Consider the following 16,332-nt stretch of genomic DNA (forward strand, 5'->3'; position numbering starts at 1 on the left):
CTCCTGAGTACCAGGTATCAAACTAACATTTCAAGATTTTTTTTTAAATTGAGTCATGGTCTCCCTGTGTCACCCAGGCTGGTATCCAACCTATATTATTTCTGCTTTCCATTTCCACGTGCTATTCACTTATGCACTCAGGCCCAATACCACTGAAACAGTGTGTCCCCTGTTCAAGGAGACAGGTCCACTGCTGACACAAGTCAGTATCAGGGTCAGACTGCCATGAGGTGTCTAAACCTCGTACTCAAGACTGTGGACTCAGCTGGTCCCACGGTGACAATGAGCAGTTCATACTGGCTCTAGTCCCTGACTCTGTGTGGGCAGCACCCCAAAGACATATCTAGTCACATGCACTCACGCAGTCCATTCTGTTCTTAAACTCTGAAAGTGAGATAGCATTATGGACTCCCTGGTACAGCGTGTGTGCAGCAGATTCAACCCTAAAGCTGTGGCCTATTTCTGAACATCCTGTAATGTATTTTACTCATGTCTAAACCCGGGGAGGAAAACCCACTTCTGTAAGGCTGAGTTTTCTGATGGATAAGGAAATATGTGCAGAATGCAACTTGTTTCCATACATTACATGGCATGAGACAAAGCTCCACCAACTGGAATCTATCTGTCCAAATGAGTCAGAAACTGCTAGCTACATACATACATACACACACACACACACACACACACACACACATATTCTAGGACTGCCAGACATACATATTATATTTCAAGATTTTTTTTTTTTAAATTGAGTCATGGTCTCCCTGTGTCACTCAGGCTGGTATCAACCTATATTCCTTCTGCTTCCATTTCCATGTGCTAGAGCTGCAGAGGTCAGATCCAAATGTCATTGGAGTTGTTGTTCTATTGTCCAACAGCAGATCCTCTCTTGCAGTTTACAGGATCGTAACGAAACCATGGAGTACCACAGTCAGCCTTACCTCGATCGAGGACTTCGATCCCTTCTCCTTTCGCCTTACAAACCAGTCTCTCCTGAAGCCTCTTTACTTCACATTCCTTCTCCTCCAGTTGCTCTTTTAAAGATGCCAATTCGTCCTACAAATTATAAATTCATTTTAAAACAGTAGACTATGGCAGAAGAGGAATACGTATAAAGCGGTATTAGCCCTTTAAAATCAATACTCGGACTATAGGAATGAGACAAAAACCCACAAAAACTTACACGCAAACACAAATTAGACAGAGGCAATGATAAACACTATTAATAAAAATAATTTGTAATAATTGCAGTGTAAATGTTTCAAGTTTATGGGTAAATTTAAGAAGGTGAAGTATAACCAAGATAGGGTATTCTCTAAAGTTCTGCCTGCGCTAAATCAAAGTCTCACCAAGTTAGTTGAAGAAGATGACCAAATTAGATACTTGTCTTAAAAGCAAAATAAAAAGCAAATTCAAAGAGGCTTGATTGGTTCTCTTAGCATTTCAAGGTGACACTCATGGTTCTAGGATAGTCCCTGGGTGTCAGTAGCCACGGGGAGGCAATTCAGGAGTGACTGACCAAATTATGAAATAGATAATTCACTCTTATCACTGAATAAGGCAGGCTCCTATGGCAATGGAAAGTGAGGATTTGAGTTTTCCTTTTGAAATGACGAAATCTGCAAGAGCTTCTGAGGCCCTGATGTATTTGTTAACATTTTAAAACTCAGCTTCGCTTTAGGAAATACTAGCTTAGCAAATTCATATTTTTCAGGCTGTATCTGTCACAGAAATTAGTTATGCAATGCAAGTTATTCAGTGTGGCATTTATTCTGAGTCTTCATTCAGCTATCTATACGTGCAGTGTTATGAAAAACCCACCCAGGAGGCCAGTACTCCTGACTCATAGTAAAGATGGACAGGATGGAGCCAAGTCCAGAAACTTTCAGTATCCCTGCAAGAGGTGCTGCCCCCTCTCCCTGCAGGCCCTCTGAGCAGTGGCTTCTCTTCTCTGTCATGATAAGGAACGCACACACACTGGCCTTCCAGGGACGCCTAACAGGAGAGCAGGCTCCAGTTCATACGAGACGGAATTCTTCCCCAGGTGAACTTTTAACAACTATCTTATGATACTTAGGGATCAGATAGTCTAAGAAATAAGTTTATAAGCTAACACTTTTATGCTGTACCTGTTTACTATTTACATTAGCACTCTTGTTGTCCCTTTAATCTGGGTGTATGCACTTTTAACAGACAGGTGACACACATACACGCAATGGATGCACATGCTACTGAAAACACTATCACAGCAGAACGACACATGCCAGAAGGCGGGCAGCCCGCTCCCGCCAACATCTACTACACCTTCAGTGTCTCCCATTTTTGCTCCATCCGCTGCTTTTCATACTGCATCTGACCCACCTTGATTTTCATGCTAGAGAGTTTGGCCATTAGAGACTGGTAGAGAGACAGAGGAATGAGAGAACACGAGGCAGAAAAGATAAGCTGAATAACTAAGAAAACAGCATCAGTTCATAAAGAAGGTCAGCTAACCCAGAAACCACAGGCTGTGTCCGGGCAGATTAGTGAAGCCTTGGATTTACTGAGAACTCTAGCGTGTCGACTAAGCACCTCCAGCTTGGGAGAAACACGGTTTAGTTGTGAGGTATGTGTACCAGTTGGAAAACACTTTCTTTTAAATAATATTGCTCATAGAACAATAGACCATGGTTTTTTTTTTTTAATCATTTTTCCCCAGAGAAACTTACTTTAGTTGACTTGAGCTTCTTTTCATACTGAAGTCTTTCACTGTCCATTTCATTGACTTTTAGCCTCAAATCATTGATCTCTTGAATTAGCCCCTGCAATAATAATAATAATAATTAGAAAAGGGTATGGCACAGTAATAAAAATAATAATTAGAAAAGGGTATGGCACAGTCACCAAAAGAGTAGCCAGAAAGCCCTAAGCCAGCACAGCTCCTTGGATAAGAGTTTGAGAACCAGTCCTAATAAACAGAGATCCAGTGAAATTTACCCCTAACTGCCAAAGCATGTCACATACTCCAGTCGAGTCAGCTTGACAGGCTGTGAAGCCTAAAAGCCACTTACACGAGGCAGAGAGTTTCAAGGAAGCTCTCCTCCTAGAGTTTTGGCGTTCTCATACTCATACTCTATTTTCGCCTTAGTCTGATGTATAGATCTACGAGCTCTCTTTTAATATTTTATTATGATTGCCCTTTAAGATTAAATTTTGTTATAGTTAGTTTCTCTAGTGTTTCAAGATCCCAGAAGCCGCTGAGCTTAGAATCTTGTGAGAAGGCAGTAAGGAAGTTAACCTATTCAGTAACTAATTAAGCATTACAATAGATGGAGCCAGTGGCTCAACTGGTCTGCAGAAAGAGCTAGGAAATCTCACTGAGATAGAAATTTTCAGTACAGGCTATATTGTATATCAAAAGCAAGTTGGTATATTCTCTTGACAAATGGAGATTCTCTAGATACTTAAAAGTTACACTAATAAGAATTTAACAAGGCCTAGAAAATTAGGGGGGTTGTGATATTGCATTATTCTTGAGGCCTGCCAAGAGCAGAACTCCCTGGTGCTAGCCTTTACAAGGTTCAAAGGTATAACACTAGAGTGTGAAATCCTTGCCTGTTACTAAGCTGATCCTAGGCAGGGCTGCTTTATCTTTACTGTAAACATTTACCTGGTTCCTGTAATTCCTCTTGAAGTCATTCCTTTGTTTTGTACCTGGTAACTTCAATGTACCTTGCCTGCTGTGGCTTTCCTTGTATTCTCTGTACTATAAAAAGTTTAATGCTCGACCTGACAAATACATTCAGATTCTACACAACCTCTCCTGTGTGCATCTGTCTGTCATCTCATCCAACGCTTTGTCCACCTGCGACTAGAGACCTGTTCCACGCAGACATAGGGACCCAGAGGGTCTGAGGCAAAAGCACACTTCCACTAAAATACTAACTTAACTTTCTAGTGCCTCGGCCCTAAGTGCTTATGAAAACAAAAACGTAGCTATGACTCTGACTAGAGAAATACTCTTGTGAGAATTGTGGGCCAGGACCCCAGTGTGGGGCTGGAAGGTTTGTGGAGCCCTGAAGCAGCATTGTCTGCAGGGAGATTCTTTACCACTAGGAGCAGGGCCTCGAAAGGGATTTGGGGACCCCAGCCCCTCCCCGTCTTTTCTGCTTCCTGCCTGCACATCATGATAATGTGCTGCTTCAACGCCGTCTCAAAGCAATGAGGCCCACTATTCATGGACTATGCTCTCCAAAACCGTTGGCTAAAATAAAACTGTCTCTTTATAAGCTGTCTTGGGTATTTGTTATAGTGATGAGTCCTTGTTTTCTTCCTGTTGCTGTGATCAAACAATCTGACACAATCTGACCAAAAGAGCAGACTCTGTGTGTGTGTGTGTGTGTGTGTGTGTGTGTGTGTGTGTGTGTGTTGAGGGGAGGTGGGGAGGAATTATACTTCCAGGTCACTGTCCATCACTGAGGGAAGCCAGGGCAGGAAACCAAATCTGAGACCTGGGAGCAGGAACCAGGAACCAGATGAGTGCTGGCTCCTTCACTGGCTCACTGACCCGGCTCATGCCCACCTAGCTTTTCTATATCGTGCAGGAGATGGAGGCCCCACTGTAAGCTAGACCTGCCTACAGCAGTTAAGAAAGTCAAGGCAATTCCTCACACCAGGTCCACAGACCAACCTGACAAAGACGAATTACTCAACTGGGACTGTTGACAGGTGGTTCTAGGCTGTGACAAATTGATGTTGCATGCTCACTGTGACATCACAGAAACACCAACAAAGCCACTTAGCATCTGTTTCTATATTAAAACTAACTATGGAACCCCACCTTTTCACATAAACTAGAGTATTTTCTCTTCCATTAACCTTAAAATTCTTTTCTGTAATGCATTATAGTTATTTAAAGATTTCTATAATTTTTGCCTAGTCTATAAAAATATAAACTTAAGTTTCTTTAAGCCAACAATCTCAACATGAAGGTAGATGAGGGTCTTATACATATATATAAAATATATTTATATATCTAATACAATAACATAATTTTATACATGTAAAATTTTAAAAGCCTAAATGATTTTATAGCAGAATATAATTGTATACCATTTCTACTGCCACTTTAAAAATGTACTTGTGAAAGTTGTTTAAATAATTTGAATTCACGTTTAAAAGGAATCTGTTTCTCTTGCTAGCTTATCTTGCCTGCATAGAAGGCAGGAGTGGCCTTCCTTACTTTGATCTTTCAGGCTTTGCTATTGTTAACAGGCAGCTTTGAACCCCCGGCAGGGACTGCTATAAACATTACCCCTTCCTTTAGTGCTGACTTCAAAGATGAAGGAAGAATTATAGAAAACCAAATTACATAGTGAGGCCATTTTCCTATTTTTTTTTTTAAGACAAACTATCCAATTGTTTTTGGTGGCAATGGATTAAGTATGAATCTGAAGTTCCAACCTGGGAGAAGCTTGATATGCCCAAGACAAGTCGGGCTGGAAAATATGGAACTACCTCTTTAATGCAAAAAGAGAAAAGGAAAGAAAATCTTTTAAAAAACCAACGTAATCTAAACTACTACACTTATCAGCTCAGGCGCTACTCGGAGCTCTCCATTTTAGCCATCTGTGCCTACACCAGAAGGGGGCGCAAATCTTCAAGGTTTAAAGATTTTTAACTAGGTTTTGGAAACACCTATAAATGTTCCCTACTTACTTCAACATTTTCTTGGAAACCAACATCCAAACTCTCAAAATTATGGCAGTGTTAAGCGATTCAGGATTGCAGAATAGCTAGCTAAAAGTTTTATTTTTAAGGGAACATTAAGCCAGAACATGTACATATTCTATTCTGTTTCAACATCTGAATGCTATTTTGATTATTTTAAATATAAATGTAAAATTACCAAATATACTGTAATATACCCTGTGAATATGTGTACACCCTTATATCAGCAATGTAAACTATTTCATAGGAAATGATCAAGGATTGCGTTTTCTAGAGGTGTGTTCTAGAGGAACACAGGAGAAGACAGAAGTAGGGAGAAACAAGGCATGACAAACACCTGCTGCAAAACCCGACTGCTCAGCCTCATAACCAGATTAAACTAAGCACAGTGCACCAGGTAAGTAAGACTCCGCCTCCTACAGTGTGGACAGCCTCCTCAACTCCCTTCCTATCTGCCATCCAGCCTCCTAGTTCCCATCCCTACATCTTCCTCCCACCACCACTGAAACAATCCTCCTGCAGCCCCAGCCACTACGAAGGTTCAGCAGCAACTGTTCTATTGGGGATGAGAGGGTAAGGAAAAGGGAAAAGTCTCAACAGACTCTTACAGGAAAATAAAGCCAGAGGGTGGTGGCAAAAGCCTTTATTTATCCCAGCACTCGGGAGGCAGAGGCAGGTGAATTTCTGAGTTCGAAGCCAGCCTGGTTTACAAAGTGAGTTCCAGGACAGCCAGGGCTACACAGAGAAACCCTGTCTCAAACATCAAAGGGGGTTAAAAAGCCTTAATCGGTCTGATGAAGAGACTGAGCAGTGCTCTTGCTCTAAGGAGCACAGTGAGGGCTGAGGAGGGAGGGAAGAGAGCGGGGAGGGGAGAGATGGAACGAGCATGCGAGCATGCGCTACTTACCTCTGTGTCTCTGAACCGATCTTCATAATCCAGCCTGTCCTTCTCTACGGCCGTCAGTTTTAACTTCAAGTTAGAGATCTCAGCCATCAGCTCCAGCTTCTGTGTTTCTAAGGAAGTCCTACTCAGAAGCTCCTGTTAGAATTCCAGATATTCACAAGCTGTTATATTACACGTTTCTGTCGTGACGGCAAAGCAGCAATGGTTAAGTGTAGCCTGTGGGTGAAGTACTGCCACACACCACACGGCTGAGGATCGTTTAATCTAGTGACCTCTTCTGAACAGAACTACACGTGTCATCAGGGTGTCGGGGAGACGCATCTGGCAGACTCCTGAGCCCAATGACAGCACTGATGATGCTGTGCATGGTGCCTACTATATCAGGAAATGGGAGACATGCTCATGAGTTCAGTCCCTGCAACAGTCTCCTGAGGAAGAAGAGCTCTATCAGCCTCATTTATCAGGGTTTCTAGAAACATGGAAGCCTAGATCACGAGGGCAGGGAGGTCCCGAGCCTGTCAAGTCTCACAGGCAGGCAATAGCACAGACTGATGTTCAACAGCAGCAACTCTGCATCCAAATACAGTCTCCACGGCATCACAGGCTTTTCATCCACAAGCCCCGTGTACGCACTGGGACACATGTATATGTGAGGTTTTGCCTTAACAAGCCACATATGGTGATTTTCATCTCACGGTTGAAAGTTAGAAATAATATGAGCGCAAAAGATCAACTTATAATTCCTGTAATATTGTGTTCTCTCATAGCTGCACAATGTTGTGTGTCTCTGTGGTTTTAGACTCTGCTACTCTAGACTTTAAACAAAGCAGTCTAGGGATTCTGGAATTGACTGCTGCTGAGACAAGACAGGAATGTTGCACCTCAGATAACACAATTCAGCATCCCCTCCCCCACCAGCTTTGGCCCATACCTGCTGCAGCATTTCTTCAGTGGCATTCAGCTTCTCTCTGTGCTCTTCAAGACAGAACTCCAAATCCCGAATCTTCTCTCCCTGAGCCTCCACCTGGTCTGTCAACACACTTACCTATTAATTTAAAGCAAGAAGCTATAGTGAGTTTGAAAGGCTCTGGGCCCCAAAGCATGGTTCATTCTCTAACTGGAATGAGGACTAAGATCCATCACTCACGGTGGTTTAAAACATCACAAACTTAACAAGAGGACAGTGGTCCTACCCTTTGCTATTTATATTTTGCTTTGTGTGGATCAAGGCCAAGGCTTGTGCATGCTAGGATAGGCAGGCTCTCTACCACCAGGAGGCCTCTGCAGCCCTATGCTGCCTTACAATCCAAGGAGAAACAATTTAGGAGAAACATGGTGCTGATGAGATATTTGCAGTTTCTTTACACATTAAAACCATTTCAGTTGTCACTAGGAAAATCTGATGTTGAAGGCGATGGTAAGAGACTACTAGTAGGGAGCCACAGAGGAAGTGAGGAAATAGGCACAAAGGACCACTCAGATTTCACACATCAATAATAAAAGGAGCAAAGGTGAATAAAGACCTCAAATTCTACAAGCTCTTGCAAGATGAACACCGTCACAAGTGCGTTCAAAGCAAGGGCAAGGGAAGAGTGCTGTGGTACACTTAGCATGAGTTCAGGTCCCAGCACCAAAGAGAAAAAGGAAAAAGCCAGGGTACTGCACCACATGCCCAGGAAACAAACAGTGAAGCCCATCCCTCGTCCCCAGGGTTCCATGCAGATCTACAAGTCTCTCCCCTGGAATACCAGCTGAATAAATACTCTTTGATCCACGTAGTTCGAAACACAAAAATAAAGGCATTTTCTCTGTACTTAGAAACACCATGAGGAAGCAAGCAAAAGCAAGTACCCCATAGTACTTCCCAACAGCAGGCTCCACTTGGCTACTTTGTACGGTTTGTGTGTCATTTTAAAAGATGGAAAGTTAATATATATTCAGACAAGAGATTTTTATACTACGGGTATTCACAGATCTGGATTTCCAGTTGAAATGTATATAAAAATCAGATCTGACAGCAGGGGACATACAAAATCATCTCAAGTGGCAAAATCATCTCAAGTCTGACCTGCTCCTGAGAACTGGGTGACAAAGCTGGCCACAGCCAGCCCTGCACACTCCAGGTACAGAGAGCTGACCTAGCACCCCCTTCTTGTTTGTAAGATAGGATCTGAGGCTATAGCCCAGGCTGGTCTCAGATTCATGGCAAATCTCCTGCCCCAGTCTTCTAAGTCCTGGGATTACAGTCACTGACACCACAGCTGCCTTCTTCTGCACTGGCTGTTTCCTTCAGGGGCTGGCTGGACTGCTGTACAAATTAAGTGTTTCATTTTCAGTAGTCTGTGAAAGTACAGTCTTCCCTTGGCATCTGTCCGTGGCTGGTTCAAGAATCCCTGCAGATATCAGTGTGCATGCTCAAGTCCCTTCATGGAACAGCAGTATGTTCACAGACAGCTCACACATCTTCCTTATACTCTCAGTCACAGGTTCCCCAGTACAATGTAAATGCACATAAGCAGTTGTTATATTGCTTAGATGGCATGTTTACTACAGGTGCTTAATACAGGTGTTGCACATATATGTGATTCAAAGTTGCAAGGACACATGTCCTAGGAAAGGAATGGCCTCAAGTACCACTTGCCTGAAGAACGAGGGATTCCTTGTCGTTTTCTAGACGTGCCAACCTTTCTTGATACACATCTCCGTTCCCAGGTAGGTGTCCATTTGTCTGAATGAGAAAGTAATATAAGTAAGGTCAACTCTCCCTTAGGATTGATATTTTATCAATCAGTAAAACTGACATATTTTAGACTCAAGGGGCCTGGATTAAATTTAGCACAACAGGCATGGATGGAAAACGTAAGAATTAACTGACTTCAAAATAAGCATTACAGGCACCTAAACACAACTCACTAGACTTACCCCATTTCTGAGTAAACAGAAAACAAGTACCCTGTCTTGGTTCTAAATGTACCACTGTGGTGACTACTGACCAAAAACAACTTGAGAGGGAAAGGGTTTATTTTACCTTATAGTACACCATGAAGGGAAGTCAGAGCAAGAACTGAAGCAGAGGCCTTAGAGGAGCACTGCTTACTGGCTTGCTCCTCATGGCTCTGCTAAGCCACCTTCTTATACAACCCAATACTGTCTGCCCAGAAATGCTCCCATCCCAGTGGGCTGGACCTTCTTGATCTTGTGTCAAGATCATAGAAAGCTAACCAGCACAGACTCTAAAAAGCAGTAGCTGCTGGAATGTTCCAGTAGCCATAGGCATAGCCCTAGGGAAAACAAAGTTCTGGGTACCTAGTAGAGGACAGTACTCTATTTGTCCCTGAATGATCCCTGTCACTAATTTGGGGTGGGGAACAGTGATTATGACCTGTGATGCCCTCCTGTTCCTACCACTCCATCCCCAGGTTCCACACCAGACTGCCAATACCTGTTTATGGAGCAGACACAGGGGCAGCGTCTGCCCGGCTTCTTCCTGTCCACTTAGCTCTACAAGTCACAAGATGAAATCGTAAGATAAAGGCTCCTGCCTGGAAAGCCTTCAGAAGCCTTTCTGTCTCCCCACCAGAGCTTAAACACTCAATCCAGAGTGATTTTCCCTGGTGGTACTGACGAGCTAGGCCTGCTTGCTAGCTTTGCAATTATTTTCCATCTTGGTTTCACTAACTTCTTACATTTTTATTGGTTTATACAATGCTAAGATCAGCTCCTAGGCAAAACCTGGCCATCAGTTGTACCCTCCTGGCATCTGGCTTAGTGCTCGTCCACGTTCCCCTTCCCACTCTTCTCCCTTCTGCTGTTTTTTGTTTTTTTTTGTTTTTTAATCCCCTTCCCTTTGTATATTATGCATAGTACACTGTCCAAGGAAGTACAGACTTTTCTACACTTTTTATTTTTGTTTATTTGTTTTTGAGACACAGTCTTCCTATGCAGCCTTGGCTGTCCTGGAACTCACTATGTAGATCAGGCTGTCCTGGAACTCATTATGTAGAGCAGGGTGACCTAGAACTCACTACGTAGGTCAGGCTGGCCTCAAACTCATAGAGATTCATTTGCTTTTGCCTCCTAACTGCTCAGATTGAAAGTATGCGCCACTGTGCTTGGATTTTCTTTCATTGTTTTCATATCCAAGTCATAAATGACACATTTGAAAAGTCTCACAAAAGACACATGAAATTGTCTTACATACATAACAGTATGTAAGACACCCCCCTTCCCCTCCCCTCTCTCATCTACTGTCCTCCCCCCTCTCCAGGATGTCAGGAATAATCCTTCTGCTTAGCCTCCTGGGACTACAGACATGAGCCACTATGCCCAGCTTGTGATCTGCTCCTCATAATTTCCTAGCTACATTATATACTGTATCCATAGGATTCCCTGAATAGTCCTTTCAATACATCAGAAATAAAACCAGAAGAAATACAAAATGGACAGGTAGAGGCATCCAGAATTCAACCACAAGCAATCTCTTCAGACTTAGAACCAGAACGAACGAACAAACAAACAAACAAACACCAGAAACTGTACACTCTTCCTCCCCAGGGCACATCCAATGTGACATCTATTTCTCCAGAATTAACCTGCATCTATTTTACCTCTCCAGATTTCTATTTCAGTTCTGGGAGTGAAAAATGTCATATCTTGAAAACAAAACAATATAGAAGAAGGATGAGGGGAAAAAAAGAGAGAAAGAAGTCAGGAGGAGGAGGAAGAAAAAGAAGGAAAGATTAAATTTGGGGTGTTCCTTCTGAAGATGGAGACATTGGGTTACATTTCCCAAGAGTCTACAGAAAACTCAGAAGCTAATTTAGCAAGTGTGCAATGCATGTTTAGAGTGGGTATATTACCACTGCACAACCCTATCCATGCTTTTCACTCCAGTCCAGAATTAACTTACCAGAGTCTGATGGAGTAGTCAGAATGACCTACACGCCCTGGGGACCATGAAAATGAAGTAGTGTTCTGGAGGTCAGCCAGACACACAGTGAATGTATGAAGTGCAGAGGCAGACCCGGGATGGTTTTCAACTCCTAATTCTGATTATGCACATTGTGAGGCATCTGTTTTTAAAATTCCATCCAAGTGATATTTTATAAACAAATTTTATTACATTAAAAATATTCTATGTTCAGTAAACAAGAGGTTCAACTTTCTCTTTTGTCTCTTTAAGAAATAGAATGGAGCTCCCTATGTTGACCCCACTGGCCAGAAACAAATCTGCCTTAGTATGCTAAGTAGCCCCGACTAAAGTCACATGCCACGAGTAGAAACAAAAAGTATCCATACGTTTTCCACCTGTATTTCTGACTGGTGTTTGAACCCAGGGCCTCACAAGGTCACAGGGACTCATCACAGGGAGGCACTTATCATGTGGAAGCTCTCACCACACAGAAGTGCTCACATGCTCCACTGCTGAACTACACCCCCTACTCCTTTATTCTGAGAGCAAGAAACTCTAGCCAAACTAGCATCATTGTTTTTTCAAGCCAGACACGACAGAATGAGATGTTTCAAAACTGCTTCTCCAAAGTGAAATGCTGAGAACTGACTCAAAATGAGAAAACAAATCAGTAATGTCCTGGTATTTATGAATGCTTGTAATACTCGATTGGCTAGTAGTTCTGAAGCATTAATAGTCACCAGAGGAACCCAAAGCAAAAAAATCTTAGGAATTGCTCATAGCTATGGTAATGTATTTAAGGAGATAGAGAGCTGCTCTATGTGTCCTCTTTCTGATACTCCTGATTAAGAATACTGGAGCTAAGCCTGAGAGGTTTCTGTCACCTCTGTCCTTTTTTCAGCCAAGATCCACCTGTGACGAAAGCCTCCCTCCAAGGAGCATGCTCTATGCTCACACAAGCATTTCATCCCTTTTACCTAGACTGCCTCTCTTACCCTTTCTATTCTTTCTTTATGCCTTCCATAGCTACCTACATTTGGGTCTGGTCTATAATGTTTTCCTCGAAGGAAGGCTTCATTCGTTCGCCACTAACAGCACTGGACAAGCTCCATCGCAGAAGCACTGGGCTCAGGGGACTACCTTCCCTCCCAAGCCCGACAATGCTCACTGTGAGCAACTCCCGCATCTGACAGGAGCACTGACTGACGACTGCTGAATGAAGGAACAGTGGCAAGGGTTCCGTCGCTGTGGGCTGAGTGTAGATGAGTACCTGGCCTTGCTTCTGGCCACATTTCCTTTAAAATCAGTGGTTATAACTTCATGGTGGTGCTCCGAGTCAGGTCCCTTCCTCCTTCTGGAAGATCCCTCAGACATGGCTCTTTCCTGTTTTCCTTCTGGCCAGTCCCAGAAGCTGAGACTTACTTTCCTTCCCGAAGCTAGTCCTCCTACTTCTTCCTCTGCAACCTTGCTCTCCACTTTCCCTTAGACCTGCAATTGTTGTCTCTTCTTAGTCTCAGTTTCTTCAGTGTAATAAGATTTTTTTTCCAGTTTTCTCTTAACACTGACCCAGAGGCTTTGCGCACACTTTGCTCACCTCCTGATACCCCTTGCCTGTGCCGACGTCTTTCATAACCAGCTTCACTTCTTCCTTCTGATGCTATATCAATATCTTCTCCTCATCTAATGGCTCCCTTTCACACCCTGCCCTCAACTTCACAGTTCAGCTTTTTACCACATTTTGCCACTGATGGTCAATCAGCAAATCACATGAATTAGTCACAGTAATGGCTGCTAGCCTTGGTTTCAACTTGACATACTTAGGGAAAACGATACTTCAATCAACAAACTGCCTGCATAAGACTGGCCTGTGGGCATGTCTGTAGGGGCAATAAAGAAAACTTTATTGCTTTTGGTATAGGAGGGCCCAGCCCACAGTGGGCATTATCCCTAGGCATGGGGGACTAGCCAGCGTAGAAAAGGTAACAGAATATGAGCCAGAAAGTAAGCCAGTAAGCCACTGTCCTCCATGGCTCCTGCCCTGACATTTTTTAATGATGGACTGTGAGCTAGAAGTGTAAACCAAATAAACTCTTTCTTTCTAAGAGGAGCTGCCACTCATAAAGCAACAGAAAGCGAACTAGAGCAGCCATTAAACTCTTCCTAATAGTCTCTTAGTGCAAAACCCTGCTATACTTCTTTTCATTCATTCAGAAGGCTTACAAAGTATGATGTACGTCATCACAAACAATGTATTTACTACAAATTCCTAAGGCCAAAGCATTAAAGACCACTCCGAGTAATATATTTAAATCCTCTGAAATACAGTCAAAATAGCCCTTTATACTTTACTGTGTTGCAAGTCCCACTGACAACATTTAATCCAACACCAGGATGAAAAATAGACTCCACTATCACAAAGACACTTTCTTCACTTAAGGAACATATATGACCAGGTCTTTCGGACATGAGGAGAGAAACATCTAACAAGCATTATCTCTCACAGAGTTAGTCAGACTTCCTGCACTAGCCAATAATTCGATCTGGGGATGTGACTTTTCTGAACACAATGCAGGTGCATACAAGCTGAGGGCATCCATTTTTGCGCCAAGTGTTACTAGCACAGAACGCCTAACATGTGGGAGCAGGCGACATCCTGTCACACGACTACTTTGGCCACATCCTTTGTTACATTTCAGACACACATAAGAGTTATGTGTTAGTGTGGTGGCACACGCCTTTAATCCCAGCATTTGGGAGGCAGAGGCAGGCGGGTTTCTGAGTTCGGGGCCAGCCTGGTCTACAAAGTGATTTCCAGAACAGCCGGGTCTACACAGAGAAACCCTGTCTCGAAAAACCAAAAGAAAAAAAGAAAAATAAAAAAAGAGTTAGAGAGACTAGCTACCTCTGTATTTACCAGCTCAGTGGAAGGAAGGAGCCTTTGTCTACTTTACGACTGGGTTTTTGCCTTCGAAGCCCTGGGTTCTATTCATCTGCAGTCATCTACAGTACCTCCCACCTCCATCTTCTCTGTTCTCTTTACTGAGCTCTGCCTAAATCCCAGATCAACTAGGAACGGTGGTACACAACTTTCATCACACAAATTCTGGAACCCAGTCAGTCCAGTCCTGAGCCAATGCTCAGGTGTTTCCAACCAATTTAATTGATTTCTAAAATATATTAGCATATATTAATTATACATACTAGTAGGCCCCATGTATTGTCATACACATACATGATATACTCCAAGCATATTTCCCCTTACTATCCCATCTCCTCTCATAGAGCCCTTTCTTCCACTCAAGTATCCTGGTTTAGCTTTCATCCCTTCTTTTGTTTTTAATGACTTTATCTAGTCACTTACAGGAACATAGGCAACCTACCAGGGGTACACACTGAAGAAAATGCTTCCCCCGACCCCCACCCTGCAACCACTAACTGCCTACAGCTCTTCATTAAGAGGCAAGACGTCACCCCTCCCCTCTCCAGGAAGGAATGCTGACAGGCCTAATCTTGTGCAGGCCTTGTGCAGGAAATCCCAGCTGCTGAGTTCCAGAGTGTAAAGCCCAGCCTGAAGACAGCATTCTACAGCACTCCACCCCTTTCTCCAGCTCCTAATTCCTCTCCTACACCTCCTCCAAGATGTCCCTGAGCCTTGCAGGGTTATTTGGACTTTTGAGTGCAGACAGTGTGACTCATCTTTCCGCAATGGTGCAGCTAACGGGACAACATGAACATTTTGAGATGTTTTGCCTTTGAAACAGATGGTGTCTGTTTGTGAGACTTGACATTTGTTCTTTTTTTTTTTTTTTTTTTTTTTTTGGTTTTTTGAGACAGGGTTTCTCTGTGTAGCCCTGACTGTCCTGGAGCTCACTCTGTAGACCAGGCTGGCCTCGAACTCAGAGATCTGCCTGTCTCTGCCTCCCAAGTGCTGGGATTAAAGGCGTGACATTTGTTCTAGGAGCATCTCCCTCAGATTTTCAGGATCCAGGCTGCTGGGGTTTGTGGGTATTTCGGTATTCTGAAATCCAACATTCCCTAGGACATTTCTCAGCCTGTTTTTGCTTCCTGTCTCATTCAGTCTTCACTCTGTATTCAGCACACTGAGAAAGTAATTTATTTCTGGCAAAAATATTTTCTCCTCATTAACACCCAGAGGTCACCAGTGGCAGCCATGGACCTGCAGAAAGCTGACTGGGCCCAGAACCCTTTCTTTAACATGTGCTTAATCTAGTCTGTTAGTGTTTCTGAGCAGTGAGGGTACAGCTCAGTGATAGAGAACTTGCCTAATGAACACGGTTCTCAATTCCATCCCTGGATATAAAAACAAAATTTCTGGTGGCTAGGGAGATGGCTCAACCACATAAGCGTAAGGATGACAGTAAGATCCCCAGCACCCACATAAAAGCCAGGTGGGCACAGCAACCTGTCTGTAATTACAGGGTTGTGGAGATAGGATCTGAGATAGAGGATGCTCAGAGCAATCAGTTAGCAAGACTAGCTGAATTGGTAAGCTTTGGGTTTAAGTGTGAGACCCTGACCCAGTATATCAGACAGAAAGGGATCAAGGGAAACACTGAACATCAAACTCAAGCATATAGTCATGTGCACCCCCACATTCAGATTCCTCCACACACGTGCATATATGCACACACAGAATACTCTCAGCATGATGATAAATGCAATGTGACAATGGAGGCGCTTGAATTTAGGTTACAAGTTAGAGTGTGACTTAGAAACTGCCAGTTTCTTGGTGGAGTCACTAGCCAGCAAGCCTGCTGGTTATGTATGTGCTGGCTGCTCACACCAT

At 43.2% G+C, this 16,332-nt stretch overlaps 1 protein-coding gene across 13 annotated transcripts in view; it reads right to left on the bottom strand.

The window, feature by feature from the left end:
* Positions 1-16,332, bottom strand: part of Ppfibp1 (PPFIB scaffold protein 1) — a 136,676-nt gene that overhangs the window by 32,186 nt on the left and 88,158 nt on the right. For 8 of the 13 annotated variants that reach the window (XM_029478953.2, XM_029478957.2, XM_029478956.2 and 5 more), the window contains 6 exons: positions 9,255-9,341; positions 7,545-7,658; positions 6,617-6,748; positions 2,709-2,801; positions 2,305-2,397; positions 942-1,056 (listed from right to left, as the gene is read on the bottom strand). In XM_029478953.2, coding sequence (XP_029334813.1) covers positions 942-1,056; positions 2,305-2,397; positions 2,709-2,801; positions 6,617-6,748; positions 7,545-7,658; positions 9,255-9,341 — 634 coding nt within the window. The remainder of the gene's footprint in view (positions 1-941; positions 1,057-2,304; positions 2,398-2,708; positions 2,802-6,616; positions 6,749-7,544; positions 7,659-9,254; positions 9,342-16,332) is intronic. The other 5 variants (XM_029478960.2, XM_021164016.3, XM_029478961.2 and 2 more) reach the window with 1 other exon arrangement.

The sequence above is a fragment of the Mus caroli genome, unplaced genomic scaffold (genome assembly GCF_978045245.1).
Source record: "Mus caroli unplaced genomic scaffold, Mus_caroli_1 scaffold_7, whole genome shotgun sequence".
Classification (NCBI taxonomy): Eukaryota; Metazoa; Chordata; class Mammalia; order Rodentia; family Muridae; genus Mus; species Mus caroli.